The 16049-nt window shown below is 41.2% G+C and overlaps 1 protein-coding gene across 6 annotated transcripts in view; it reads right to left on the reverse strand.

Moving 5' to 3' along the window:
- SCAPER (S-phase cyclin A associated protein in the ER) overlaps positions 1-16049 on the reverse strand; it is a 422176-nt gene that overhangs the window by 143344 nt on the left and 262783 nt on the right. For all 6 annotated transcript variants that reach the window (XM_041742633.1, XM_041742638.1, XM_041742635.1 and 3 more), the window contains one exon: positions 4335-4450. In XM_041742633.1, coding sequence (XP_041598567.1) covers positions 4335-4450 — 116 coding nt within the window. The remainder of the gene's footprint in view (positions 1-4334; positions 4451-16049) is intronic.

The following is a 16049-nucleotide window of genomic DNA, read 5'->3' on the forward strand; positions in this document are numbered from 1 at the left end:
TAGGAAACAGAATGGTCAAAATCAAGAGGACCTTATTTGACTGAGACATGATCATATTTGAAGTCCAAAGAGTCAAGTATTTGATGCATTGAGCTCTCTTATTGCTTTATTTCCATCTATGGGAAAAATAATTTATTCATGTATTCAAATGATATCTATTAAGGTGCCATTATGATAAATAATAATAATGATATTGTTTTTATAATAATAAAAATAGTATATTTACTATGGTTTCTGGTCCCAAGAAATTACAGTCTATCTAGGGAGAGGATAGTACAACAAATGGAATACCTGGCAAGATAGTACATTAATAAAGTGCTAAACTGAACTATTTTCTAATGTGTGAGATATTTTCTCAGTGATTTAGATGAAGATGCATGTGTTCTATGGACCAACATTAGGTCTGGCACAAAGTTAAAAAAGAAAAAAAGACACTAAATTAGAGGTCAGTCAGGATCCAAAAAAGATCTCTACCAGGATGAAGCTTGGGCTTACGATGAAAAAACAAATGCCCAAGTAAAACGAACAAATGACAGCTATTAGAAGCCCAAGTGACAAAGACTGAGGGACTTCAAGCTGAGTAATTGAGTAGGATAATGTAAAGTCAACCTCGTAACAACTACAACCACCACCCTGATATTAGTTAAGTGCTTTCCTTGTACACGGCACTTAACAAACACATGCACTTTTAATTCTCACAGCAGCCAACAAGTCCTATGTGACACGGCAGTGTTACTGTGTAACCGAGGCTCTGTTATACAAGCAACTTGGCCCAAGGTCATATGCCTAATATGTGAAGAGCAGGGAATTTAAGCTCAGATCTGACTCGAACTTGAATATTTTCTACTATACTATGCCATTGGCCCTGCTTCGTATTAATGAAACTACTTCTATATAAAAAATTGGGTCCAGGGGGACAATGAAGGGAGATATAAGCAAGGCTGACGGAGGAGAAATAGGGGCCCTGGTGAGTGCTCCAACGGAAAACCTAGAGTGGCTGGGAGAGCTAACTATTTGAACCTTTTGTTGTCTATGTCAAGAAGTAGGGGCACCAAGTAAGTAAGAGGCAACCTGGCGAAGACTTATTCGCCCAGTGATAGTTTTTCATGGCCCAAAAGGTCTGTGGGCTTAGCTGTGAAATATAAATATCTACTGGTGCCTGTAAGGGGCCTGCAGATGTGGAATGCCAGCGAGCACCAACTCTCCCTATTATTATCATTGCCGGTCCGTAAATATGCTACAAAGACACAACACAAAGCCTTGGCCACAGCTTCTAGTCACAGTAGATCTATCTTCTAATCACATGGGGCATCCTCTATGCCCAAAGAAAATGACAAACCACCACTTATTCTCAAATATTAAAAGCTATGTTAAACAACTGTTACCAGCCTAAGCCAAAGAAAAGGCTAGAACATTCATTCATTCTTTCATACTTGTTTTCTGCAATTAAAGTGAGCAAGTAAAATAATATGAATCATCCTCCAAGTAGGTGTCCCATGAAATGGAAATTGCCTCGTTTCAGGCTGATCTTTCTTGGCACTGAAGGCAGTTTTATGGGAGCACGTTTGCTAAGAAGGTTGACTTTGGAATACCACATCCTAATGAAGTCCTTGCAAAGATTCAAACAGTTCTATGGGTCCTCCCTGCTTCTACAAAAGCAAAACAACCCATGAAGGATTTCAGAAAGGTTTCAAAAATTTAAATTTTGAGAAGCAGGTATGGTTCTCGATCCCACATTTGAAAAAATCTGCTGGAAGCAAATATTCACTACAAAGAAGTTAGCTAGCAACAATGACAGGGCAAATGCTGAGGTGCTATGTAGAATGGAAAGGGAGGGAGGCAGGTGGTGAGAAAAGAGATTCAGGGAGCTGGTCTACCCACTCACAGAGCTCGGGCTGCAGGGCCAGTGAAACGTTCGGTGTGCAGTCACAGGTGAGCCACGTGGGTAAGGGCCTAGATGATCCACGTGGTAAATGTTCCCAGGCAGTAGCTCACACTTCTCAAAAGCTCTGCTGTTTACTACTGAGAAAAATTAATGCAGGATAGTACAAAACAAACCCTGCCTCTCTGGTAAGAGTTGTGAAATGCCACAGGAGGCAGAAACAAAGTGAGCTCAAGTGACAGAAGGTTTCGGGAGCTGAGGGATGGGAGCTCATCACAGATGGAAGAGGAGGGCTTGGGCGGGCTGAGAGCAAAGGCAGTATCCGGGGACTAGGGAAGGCGGCGGGGCGGGCTCTGTGCACAACAGCAGTCTGCAAAACACTTCCTGAGTTAGGCCCCGACTCCTGCCTACCAGAGTGCCCCCAATCTGCATGAATTCCCACACAGCTGTGGCATGCCTTCGCCTTTAATGAGTAAGCAGCATAATCTCTCTCATGGTCCTAATAATCTCTCATGGCCCTAATCCTGTAGGTCCTGAGAAGTGAGGCTTATTTAGAAAGTAGAGTCATGATCTTGAGCTGTGCTCAGGAGAAGAGAATCTCAGAGTGGCTGCTCGATGCCCACTGCCCTGGCTCAACACACACATCTACAGCCTAAGGTGAGATGAAGAAACAAACTCTCAACCCGTGGCACTGTGGTCAGCTGGTGGCCATCAGGGAAGCACTGGTCTGGACTTTCAGAATTCCAGGGCTCCTTTCCAAGTGGTGTGCTAATTCTTGTTTAGGTCTTTTTTAGGGACTATGGAAACCTCTCTGTTCCCTAAATGATAGTCACAGATAAGTACCAGAGCATGCTTTTTGCCACAATGACAAATTAGCTTTTGTAAAACAGGCATTTTATTTGGGTTACCGGTGTCATGCACATTGAGACTTACCAGAAAACAAAAGAAACTAAACCAAGACAAAACAAAAAGCTGCCGTTGCATTTAAGATGAACGATACCAAAGCACTGTCCCAAAGAATCAAAAGCCATTTCCTTTCTTAAAATCTCGAATTTGTTGTGTATTGGATTCTTTCCTTTGTCTCTCCCTCCCTGGCAAGGAACAAACACTGAGTGATGACAACATGCTGAACATACTGTCAATAACGTCTATTTGGATAAGGAACACCAACTCTCCTGGGTTAGGAAACCTGTATGCGTGCTCCACAGGTTTGTATGCTCCACAGAAAGATATCCTGACTCAAAGGATACTGAGACCTTCTTTTATCAATCTCTACTTTGTCAGTGGAGCAAAGGAACCCAAACTAACCTCACTATCAAACAGTTTGTACTTAGAAATGTCTCGTTTCAAAGAGACAACACTGTCTTAGGCAAGCAAGACTACTTCTTAAAAACTGTCACCTCGGATTTATATAGCACTTTAAAGTTTACAAAGAACTCTCACATATATTTCACTTGCTCCCCACGGTAGCACAGTAGAGGTGAATAGGGTTACCCCGGTTAACCAAACGAGGAAATAGAAGCAACAAGAATAAGGCACTTGCCCAAAGTGCCGTAACCGGTAGAGGGAAAACTAGAATCCAGGTTTGTCCAACTCCAAAGCCAGTGATATTTTTATTTTACCAAAATGTCTCTCAGGGGGAAAGAAAACATATTCTTGAAATTCCTTTTCTGTAGTATCCAATGAACAAAGAAAGCACTCACTTATGTGGGGCTAACTAAATATTTAAGTTTTCTCAGTGATATAAGCAAACTTTTATCAAAACTTCTCATTTACCCTCTGTAAATAAGAGTCTCCACAAAATATCAAGAAATTCGGCATGCTCCTACTCCGAATGTAATGCTTCTGAAATGAGGCTGTCTGTTACTCTATTCCAGGTGGCCAGGGATCACTGAGTGACTTAAGAGAAGGGGAAAGCAGATCCTGGGTTGAAAGCTTCCACAGGATCCATATGACAAAGAGCAATTTGCAGTTAAAGACCAAACTGCAATTCAGCTCCCAGCTATTTGGCCAGCACTCTCGACTATGGCAGTCTTGGCAGACTGCTCTTCCGGTATGTTAGGGATTTCTTCGAATTTCACAGCTCAGGCTTTTCTTAATGTACTTACCCCTTCTTGTACTCAACACAAAAAGTTACCTTTGTTACTACTATTCAGTCCCATTCAATTTATGTAAGCAGTTACAGCTGCCCAGGAGTTCACCCATTCTTCTTGTTTTTGGATTTGGAAGGTCACAGACCAAAGAGATTTCCTTTCTAAGGCTTTTTCGGCTCGATTTGAGTTTTGTAAGTGAAGTTGAGCACCTCTGTTTTTCTCCCTAATGGGGGGTGTAAGCTTCTGCTATTCAAGCCTGAATACGCATACAATTTTCTTATGGTCCCCCATATGGAAACCATAGGACAGAAATGACTCACAAATGAAACGTGAAAGACAGATTAAAAAACTATACTTACTTAGGAGGAATTCGTGAAGCTGTGTTCACATTTGTGGTTGGGACTACTACTTGAAGAATGTGTTCAAGGGCTGTTAATCCACCAGCAACTTGAAATGCAATCTGATCTGCTACATTCTAGACAGAAATATAAATAGAAATTAGCCCAATTTCCCAGGCATAAAATTATCACCAAATGAAATATTTAGTTGTACTGTCAAACTTTCTGTTGGTTCCATTATTCTACAAATATTTACTGAATGTTTATGCAGTGCTAGGGAACAGCAGGTCAAAACTGGTGAACACAAAAGACAGAGCCACTGTCCCCCAGGAAGCTTAAATTTAGTGGATGAGAGCAACACCAAATAACCATAAATAAAATAATTTAAATTATGATAACTACCTTATAAGAAAAAGGAATGTTGCTCCATAAGAATATGGGGAACCAAATACATACTGGAGAAAGGGTCAGCACAGGCTTTTCTGGGGAAGTTGAGGCTCTGAAGTAGGCAAAGGGATAGAGCACTCCATGCAGGGGACAAAACCATTTTATGCAGAATTTTTAGCAATACTTTAAAGACCGTATCATTTTGTAATGTTAACTTCCACCTAACAAGACAAATGGACTGCGACAGAGACTTCCTGTCCTATTACTGTCCTCTTCACTGATACAAAATAACCTGATATCTAACCATCCGCATATACTTGTTCACCACCTCAGCTATTTAGGGAGGGTATTAAGTTACCATTTTAGAACTCAACTTACTATCATTTCTTTCTGTAAACAATTTCTGAATTGTTTACAAATCTTGAGAAAGGAACATCTCTGGATTTTGCATTCCTTGGGCAGGGGGAGAGGCGAGCGATCCCGTGGTGCGCTGTGTTAGGTTTTAATGCATTCACGGAGTCCCTGCATCCTACCCGAGAAACCGGCAGGCCAGCAACCCGTGGTGGGCGACGCTGCGTCCCCCGCGCCCAACTTCCAGGCCCTAGCCCCTCAGCAGGGAACTGTTTCGAGGAGGTCTTTAAAGAGGTGATTAAGTCAGGGTGAGGCTGTTAGGGTGGTCCTCGTCCAAATGGCCGGTGTCCTTGGAGGAACGGGTCAGAGGAGGAAAAGACATCAGAGATGCAAGTGCACAGAGCAAAGGCTGCGTGGGGCACAGAGAGACTTGCTGCTTATGGACGAAGGCGAGACGGAGAGACCTCTAGAAAAACCAACCCGCTCACACTTTGAGCCTGGAATTCTAGCCTCCAGAATTGTGAGAAAATGCATTTCCATGGTCTCAGCCATCCAGTCCGTGGTACTTCGTATGGCAGCCCTAGCACATGAACACACAATCCCCCTGTTATACCGTCACCTGTGTTTCTTCTAATAGCATTCCACAGTTCACAAAGCCTCGGAATATCTTTGAAATACTGAAGTATTTTTTTGGCTGGGGGAGAACGCACAGGGGAGAGAGGAGTTACACACAGGCCCTGTCAAACCTGCCTGCCTGATTCTTCTGATGCTGAAGCACAAGGCTCTGCTTGACGTGGATACGGACTACCGCCTGGCTCCTGCACGTGTGCGGACTCGGGCAGCACAGCACCTCAGCCCTAAATTACTCGCTACGTGCACAGTAAAATACAGCTTGAGACTATAATAGGTTTATTTTGAAGCCTAGACAAGAACTCGCACTTTTAGGATGGATAATGGAGAATTTTTGTTGTTCATGAAAAAAAAAAGTTTCTTTGCAATAAAACTAACAATAAAAAAATAGAAAAGTTCAGGTATATTCAGTAATTTGAAACCATAATTCTGTTACCATTTCTTTCTTCTTATGCTAGGATGTCAACATGATTAGAAAATAATAATAAGCTTTGAAGATTTTATTCATTTGAGAGAGAGAATGTACGAGCATGTGTGTGCAGGAGGAGATGTATGCAGAGGGAGAGGGGTTAGCAGACTCCATGTTAAGCATGGAAGCCAACTTGGGGCTTGATCTCATGACCCTGAAATCATGACCCTAGCTGAAATCAAGGGTCAGACACTCAACTGACTCAGTCACCCAGGTGCCCCAATAATAAATTTTGTATTCAGGGCCCCTGTGTGCCATAGCTGGTTAGGCATCTGGCTCTTGGTTTCAGCTCAGGTCATGATCTCAGGGTCTCGAAATCAAGCCCTGCAATAGGGTTCTGAGCCCAGCAAAGAAGTCTGCTGCAGCCTCTCTCTCTCTCTCTAATAAATACACAAATCTTTAAAAAGAATTTTTGTATTAGCACATAACACAAAGAAAACTGCACTAATCATAACTGTGTAGCTGGATATTATGACAAACTGAACACAGCCTGTAATAACTCCAAAATAAAAAATAAAGCTTTATAAAATCCCATATCCCTGATGCCCATCACATTCACTCTCTCCTTCCCCAAATGTAAAGGCTATCCTAATTTTCAAAATCATAGATTCCTTTTGTCTTCTTTTCAATTCTTTAAAAATGGAATCATATTTTACATATTCCATAGGATCTAGCTTTTCTTTTTTCTAAATTCATCCATAGTACTGCCTATACCAATATTTCATTCATTTTCCTTTCTGGAATATATTATTCCTTTGTATGCTTCAACCTTTTTTATTTTTTTAAAGATTTTATTTATTTATTCATGAGAGAGCGAGAGTGAGAGAGAGAGAGAGAGAGAGAGGCGCACAGGCAGAGGGAGAAGCAGGCTCCATGCAGGGAGCCCGATGTAGGACTCGATCCTGGGTTTCCAGGATCACACCCTGGGCCAAAGACAGGCGTCCAACCGCTGAGCCACCCAGGGGTACCCTAACTTTTTTTTTTTAATTAATATTTTTTAATTATTTTTTTAAAATTTATTTATGATAGTCACAGAGAGAGAGAGAGAGAGAGAGAGGCAGAGACATAGGCAGAGGGAGAAGCAGGCTCCATGCACCGGGAGCCCGACGTGGGATTCGATCCCGGGTCTCCAGGATCGCGCCCTGGGCCAAAGGCAGGCACCAAACCGCTGCGCCACCCAGGGATCCCAACTTTTTTTTTTTTTAATTGGAAAAATTTACTTTATCCCAGTGTCTTTTTTCCTCCTTTCCACATTAATTTAACTTTTAATATTACAGGGTGAAGATGACTACTATTTTATTATTTGACTCAGCTTATTTAAATGTTTCACTGCGAATTGACATTTGTGCTGTTTCACTTTCAAACTCTGGATGATTCTGCTTTAAAATTTCTGTATGTGTTTCTGTGCAAATGTGACATGTAGTTGTGCTGAGTTTATGCTTAAGAGTGGAATTCCTGGGTCACAGAGTATACATAGGTTCAATCTTATTAACTTTCTTAGGTATTTGGAACAAGTTGTGCACATAATGCAGTGCAGTGATAATTTAAGTTATTCTACATTCACACCAAAGTTGATTTCATCATTTTTTAAAACTTCGATCATGCTAATAGTGTATCATACCATTTCATTGAACTTTTCATTTGCCTTTCCCTGATAATCAGTGGGATTGAACACCTTATGATTACCGAGTATTTTTTACATTGAGGTACACTTTACAAATGGATGAAAGGCTCAGATCTTAAATATACCTCTCAAATAAATTTGAGAAACGCTTATCAAAACCTGAACGCTTTCATCACCTTAGAAAGTTCCCTCGTGCCACTTTTACAGTCAATCTCCCCTCCTGAAGCAACCACAGATTTGATTTATAGTTCCATAGATTATACACCAAAAGTAAAAGCAAAAAAGCAAAAATAAGTAAGTGGGACTACATCACACTAAAATGCTTGTAGGCAGCAAAGGAAATCAACAGAATGAAAAGGCTATCCTACTGAATGGGAGAAAATACTTGCAAGTCACATTTCTGGTAAAATATATAAAGAACTCACACAACTCGATAGCAAAAAACACAATCTGATTAAAAATAGGCAGATGTAAATATGCATTTTTTAAAAGACATACAGGTGACTGACAAATTACATAAAAAGATATTTAACATCATTAATCATTAAGAGAAATGCAAATCAAAGTCACAATACGATATTACTATTAGAATGGTATTATCGAAAAAAAAAAAGAAAGAAAGAACAAACAAAAGAATAAACTAGTGCTGATGGGGATGTGAAGAAAAGGGAAACCCTGTGCACTTCTGGTGGAAATAGAAATTGTTGCAGCTACTATGAAGAACTGTGTATAGGTTTCTCAAAAAATTAAAAATATAAGTACCATATGATCCAGAAATTCCTTTTGAGTATTTATCTGAAGCAAATCAAAATGCTCGTTTGAAAAGATATGCTCACTGCAGCATTACTTACAATAAGCAAGATGTGGAAGCAAACTAAGTGTCCAATGATAAGTGAAATGTATACAGAAGGTGTGGTATACAAATACATGGAATATTAGCCACAAAAAGAATGAAATTTTGCCCTTTGTGACAACATGGGTTAAACCCTGAGACCATTATGCTAAGTGAAGTAAGTTAGGCAGAGAAAAACATGTAGAATCTTTTTTTTAATAAATTTATTTTTTATTGGTGTTCAATTAGTCAACATACAGAATAACATCCAGTGCCCATCCCGTCAAGTGCCCCCCTCAGTGCCCGTCACCCAGTCACCCCCTGCCCTCCTCCCCTTCCACAACCCCTTGTTTGTTTCCCAGAGTTAGGAGTCTCTCATGTTCTGTCTCTCTTTCTGATATTTCCCACTCATTTTTTCTCCTTTCCCCTTTATTCCGTCACTATTTTTTATATTCCCCAAATGAATGAGACCATATAATGTTTGTCCTTCTCCGATTGACTTATTTATGCTGAGTGAAAGGAATAACATGTAGAATCTTAAAAAAACAATACAAAAAAAAGCTCTGTAGCAGATACAGAGAACAGATTAGTGGTTGCCAGAGGCAGAGGATGGGGGTGGGTGGGTAGGGGAAGTGGGATGGGTGAAGGACATCTAGAATTTCATATAAATGAGATCCTACAGTACATATGAATATTTTCTGGGTTTAATTTGGTAGTGAATGGTTATCCCACCAGCAATGTTTCTTTTGCATCTGGTACCATGGAAACATCTAGAGCACAGCAGAGGAACACTGAGTCAAGGTAGGGAAATAAACACATATAAACTCCTCCTTTTTCTTACACTCAAAAGTAAGTAGGAATTATAGATAAAATGTTTAATAATATTCAAATGCAGAACTGCATTAAAAATAAATGCAAATGGAATGCTGTGGAATAGGGATGGAAAAACTCAAAGTAATGCATAGGGCGAGGGTCCAACTTTCAGCAGATTCATTTTTTTTCCCCCAAATGTTCTTAAAAGAACATTTGTCCTTCCAGATTCTTCCCTCTTCCTCAGCTTCCACACTGATTCAGCTCCACGTTCTGATTATTCCATTTTTGTTGTAGCTCTCAACTCTTGCCTAGTCCTATCACGTCAGTTGAGGCTCTCAAGGTCTCTGCTTGAGGTACTCAGCAATTCCCTAATTAGTATCTTTGGATCCAGGCTCACCCCACACCAGCTTATTCTCTAGAGCAGTGTTTCCCAAATACTCTACAATAAAAGTCAGGATTTTATTACTTTCCTCCTCTTTATTTCCTTTCTTTCCTTTGATTTTTACTCAATTGTAGACCAATACTTTTATGAAGTGTAATACAAACAAAATACTGAAGAGATGAAGGAAAAAAGATGTACAAAATGGGAGACCATATTTTTAAGTATTAGATACAACAGACATAAATTACTCTGCCAATTTGTTAAAACTTACTCTTGATTTGTGTTATTTGTCTCACTGTTCTAGAGACAGTGAGTTCTAGACTGGCACTGGACTGGGGTCTCTCTTTTGAGTCATCCTGTTCTGGATGCCTATATATGCAATGAGGATAACATTCTTAAGAATAAATGTAATCAGGGAGCCCTGGGTGGCTCAGCGGTTTAGCGCTGCCTTCAGCCCAGGGCGTGATCCTGGAGACCCGGGATGGAGTCCCACATCGGGCGCCCTGCGTGGAGCCTGCTTCTCCCTCTGCCTGTGTCTCTGCCTCTCTCTCTCTCTCTCTCTCTCTCTCTGTCTCTAATGAATAAATAAAATCTTTAAAAATAAATAATAAAAATAAAAAAGAATAAATGTAATCATGTCACTCTTTGCTTAAAACACTTGAATGACTTGTTCCTCACTACCTACAGTGGGCTTGAATTCCTTAGCACAAGTCTTCAAAATCTGATGCCCCAGTAATAGCCTTCTTCCCTGCTTCTCCCTAACATAATTCCCCAAATGGCCCATTCCCTTTCATGCCCCTATGCTTCTGCATATACTGTTCTTCCTTCCCAAAGGGGATGATCCTTCAGAATTTTCTTTGTATCCCCCACTAAACTCAGAGCTTCCCGAGGTCAGAGGCCATGTCTGCTTCACCACATCCTCAACACTTAGCAGAGGGGATTGTACAGTAAGTGCTCAGCCCATGGTTGTGAATGACAGTTTTAAGAAAGAAGGTTGACAAAGATACTTGTACATGATTTTCACTGTGAAAACACAGATAGTCAATAATTTCTCCAGTACGATTGCAGGATAAAATCCTCCACTCTTGTTATTATGTGTGTCTTGTAGAATAGTTTTTCACTGAAAGTAAGCTTCATGACCAAGAATAAAATTCAGTTTTTCAAGACTGAAGAACCTACTCACCCTGAACCTCCTTAATAGCATCAGGGAAGGTATGTCCATTGCTATCTCTTAATTCAGAAACAAAGCATATTATGCCTCAAGCCAGGGAGATGCACCAAGTGAGGCAATCTGTCCACAGGGATATAAAGCAGCACCGCTGCTATTCTTTGAGACTTTTCCACAATGGGAGAGAACTGGGTCAACATTACAGAAGTGGAGGGGAAAAGGAATGAGTGAAAGCAGACCATTTTAATGTATACATCTACGTTTTGAAAACAAAACAAAACTCAAAGCCTTTTATGCAGTGCCAACATCATGATGTGACCTCTTGAAAAACTTAAGATATAGGCTCTAATAGACATTAAGCAGGAAAAAATAAGCCAATTTGAGGAAGATAAAGGCCATTCAGAGCCAAATTTTTACTAACGTATTATTGAAAATTGAAGTTTTAATTTATCACTTGCAGCTATCCAAGGAAATAAACCAAAAAAACAAAACCAACTGTGAAATAAAAAACCTCACAAATCCCCCCCTCTGGAGTGGTGGTTTCTGCTTCCGTGTACTTCTGTACTGCAAAGGCAGCAAACCACTTCTGGGTTGTCCTCCACAGAACGTGGCCAAACGGCAGCGCTGTTTAGTATCTTCCTAACTCCTTCATTTCCAACATCAGCTGCTCTTCATCCCATCACCTCTGCCCTACCTTAGGGCCCCATTCTGTCTATAAGCTCCTGAAGCGTGGCAGCTGACTCACCTCTGCAGCCCCTTACGAATGGTGAATACCTGATGGACGGACGAGCGCTTAAATACAAGGCTACACAAATGAAAAGACTTCTCTCAGAGACAAAAATGCCCTGTGAGACCCTAGAGGTTAACACAGTACAGAGGCCCAAGAGAAAGGAGGACCCCATTCCTTAACACAGTGCCAATGAATAGCTGCTCCTCCTCTCTATACACGAAGGTGGACCAAAAATCCTAGGATATCCCATGACGCTTTCACCCCAGGAAGACAGAAAAGTGAAAATCAAGCTGGCTCAAAGATGAGCTGTCCCAGTGTTAAAATTAAGGAAGAAATCCACCTTCTTAAGCACGTGGCATCAAAAGCTCTATAAGCAAATACAAAATGGAAATCACATTTACACAACAACCCACAGCCTCAAAGGATACGGAGAATCTCCTCCCTCCTCTTCTCTGAGCACAGCACACTGGCTCCTTGTGCTAGCCACCGTGCACTTCCGATACACGGCTCTCTATGCTCCTGGACATCTTAATGCCACAATGGGAATGGACGCTTCTCAAATACATGTCTTAACCTTGTTCCTATCCTTCTCAGTGTCTGGAAAAAAGCAAGCATCCTAAAGATGCTTAACCACAATTATTCTCTCCAGCCAAACTGCCACCTTCTCAACGTGTCATGTTCACATGCTCTCTCTCAATCCTTCAAGACTATTTTTCATGAAGCCTGATAGCTTCAACTAAAGTCAAAGGTCTCTGTATTTAACTGTATTTCTCTTGGGGCCCTAATTACCTTCTACATTATTCCACACTTATTTGTGTTCATGTACTAAGCTGTGAAGCCCAAACTCTCCTATCTCTGCATTCTCAGTCAGGGTCAGGCACAGGGTGCAGACACCGTAGGCACCATGCCAAGTCTGTTTAATGGCTGAACATACCTAGAAAGGTGAACCAGGTAACTTTCCTTTTTTCCTTTTACCCCCTTTCCAAATACTCTGCATTCAGACATGTGAAAACAGAACACTCATAAAGAGCTCTATCATTCTGATTTGAGTGAGAAGAAACACCTCTAAAGATGAAATGTGTGGCTTTACTATGTACCTGGCATAACACCTTAATAGCTCTGCCATCCTCGGCTCTCTCCTACTCTGAAACTGACAACTGACTAATAGGATTAGTGGCTCCATTCTAATAACCCAGCTTAGCTGAAGGCCAGCAAAAAATGACAGCTTCAATCTGAATTACATGGCCTGGGAATCCATTCAATTATTAACTAGAGTAACTGTTATTGCCTCTCCCAATCAAAGGAGAGGCAGCTGTTAATCTTTGGTGGCCTACAAAGGCTGGTGGCCTTTGTACTTGACTTCTCTATAGACCGTAATTATGTTCTTTGTGATCAGAGAGGAAGGTCTTCCCAGCCTTTTAGACAGAGGTGGCAGATGGGGAAAAATGTTTGCACGTTCATTAGCAGGATAGGCTAGATCTGTTCTGAGCATCTGGTGGTACCTTAAGACCTGTTTAGAGATAATACAACTAGATTTTAGGTAAGTCCATAAATTTAGAGCTTAGTAGCCCAATTTAAGATGAGAAGATCCTGGAGTAAATTTTTTTAGTTATTTTCCCCCTCTGGAACATTTTTCTAAACACTTTCTAAAGGACATCTTCATTCCTCTACTATCTTCACCTGTTAGTGTTAGCTTAAACAAAGCAAACACGGTGAGTTGATAGTCCTTGTTCTATTTTTCCCTCCTAAGACTTCTAATGTTGGCTTCTTCAAATTCCGATAAACTCCATAAATGTTTAGGCTCAGCTTTTCAACTGTACACTTCCACTTGAAAGGACTCAGGTTCTGGGGTCAAGAATATCACAAGTAAATTAGAAACCTAGGGAAATGTGGTGCCAACAGGAATAAAATCATAACCTACAGTTTGAAGGCTTGGGTAATAAGGTAAGTGGAGCTGAGAGAGGCTGGAAAAGCTTTCTCAAGATGACAGAAACAATTCCTTTGTAATGCTAATGAAAGCTGGATCCTTTGGAAGGCTCTCCCTAAGGGAGCTGAATTGTGCCATCTTTGACCTGTTTGGACTAAGTAAGATGAGGGCAGGGTGAGTGAGAGGGGGTGGTGCAGAGACTAAAGGATGAAAACAGGACCCAAGACCTCTTGCTCCTTCCCCTCAAGCTGTTATGAGCTAGATGACCAAAGATCAGTGTGTAGAGTTCATTACTGCAATCCAACAAAACTCACAATAAAGTTATTTTGCTCTCCCTCATCCTAACATGCTGCCAAGGCCAGTACTCAGTCCTAGTGAAAGACAGACTCAAAATCAATAAGTGCAGTACCGTGAGTAAAGTGCTAGTGTGAGGGGACGTGCAAAGAGCTATATGCCCACAAAGGACACGGTTCCTTTGACGAGTTATTCAGGACACAATGGGTGCCCATATGAACAGTTTTCTGAGTTAACTGTGCTATCAAATAAAAAGACAAAACACAAAGTCAAGGACGTACATATGAGGTTCCCCGAACAACTGCTTTATTTCTCCCACCCTTCCCAACTTTCAGGCTACCTGTTGGTTTAAAGAACTTGAGGAGTCTTAGCACAGCAGTTGCTTTTCCCCTCCTGTTTTTGCATCCCTTCTGGATATTCTAAAGCTTAGAGGCAAAGGAACTTGGGACCATGAAACCAAGGAGAATCTCTTTTGGGCAAGAATGTGGTATGGACAAAAGTGAGCTAACATGGACGAACTCCTTTGGGTCTAGCAGCAACCAGGGGACAGGACTTCAGAGCTGAGAGGCTCATCACCTCGGTGGCAAGGAAAGGGAGAGTGTTCCTTACACTATGCTGTTCTCTCTCCGTCATAACACTTCTAGTTCTTGACTCATTTTTAAAAATTATTTAATTATAGACTATCACACTGATTATCTATTTACTTATCCATAAAGCAGACTGTGAGCTCTTGGACAGCTGGAATTATGTTTACATAGAATCTAGCAAAGCAGTAGATATTCAGATTACTCCATCATAAAAAAGAACAAGATCCTGCCACTTGCAAAAAGAATGGACCTAGAAGGTATAATCTTTTTTTTTTTTAAGATTTTATTTATTTATTCATGAGAGACAGAGAGAGACAGACAGAGAGAGAGAGAGAGGCAGAGACACAGGCAGAGGGAGAAGCAGGCTCCATGTAGGGAGCCCGACGTGGGATGATCCCAGGTCTCCAGGATCACACCCTGAGCTGAAGGCAGGTGCTAAACTGCTGAGCCACCCAGGGATCCCCTAGAAGGTATAATCTTAAGTGAAATAAGTCAGAGACAAAGAACCATATGACTTCGCTCACATGTGGAATTTAAGGATCAAAGCAAATGAACAAAGAAAAAAAAGTGACAAACAAAAAAACATACTCTTAAATACGGAGAACAAACTGGTGGTTGCCAGAGGGAAGGTAGGTTGGGGGATGGACGGAACAGATAATGGGGATTAAGAGTATACTTCTCTTGATGAGCACAGAGTATGTGTAGAATTATGAATCACTATACAGTATACCTTAAACTAACACCATATGCTAATTATACTTCAATTAAAAATATTTAAAAGAGTAGGTATTCAGTAAATGGCTGCTGAATCAAAAAAAATTGAGGTACAGTCTAATTTTCAGGATTCTAACATCAGAAACTGTCTTAAGAAGAGAGAGAAAATCCATCAATCCACAATGAGAAAGAAAAGGTGTCAAAACACCCACGTGCCTGGGAAAGTCTAGGTAAGGGCATGAGTATGCTAGAAACTGTGGAAGAGGCTACTAGTCCTCACATGTGCTGAGAAGGCAAGGCAGGCCCCGGTCTGAAGGAGACAAGCCCAGGAGGGAGAGGTCAGCGATGTGCAGGATAATTCCGTGCTCACTTATGTAATGCCCTACTTGTTTTGGCATCAGTTTTTTTGCCCTACTCTCAAGTAGAGACCCAGACTCTTTTACATCTTTACGTCTTTAAGGAGGGACAGAGATGAAAGAGGGAGGGGTAGGGCAATTTTATTTTATTTAGATCTTATTTATTTATTCATGAGAGACACAGAGAGAGGCAGAGATGCAGGCAGAGGGAGAAGCAGGCTCCCTGCAGGGAGGCTGATGCGGGGCTCGATCCCAGGGCCCTGGGATCATGCCCTGAACCAAAGGCAGAAGCCCAACCACTGAGCTACCCAGGCGTCCCAGGGGAGGGCAATTTTAAAAAGTGAAAACAAACTTAAGGAGGGAACAGGAACCCAAGCTTTACTTTTCTCAGTGTGCCACCCTGGAAGGCTAGAAGTGACATTTCAAGGGCTTACCATGTGGCAGGCTCTGGGCTCACAGCAACCCTATGAGG

This window comes from Vulpes lagopus, chromosome 2 (genome assembly GCF_018345385.1).
Source record: "Vulpes lagopus strain Blue_001 chromosome 2, ASM1834538v1, whole genome shotgun sequence".
Lineage (NCBI taxonomy): Eukaryota > Metazoa > Chordata > Mammalia > Carnivora > Canidae > Vulpes > Vulpes lagopus.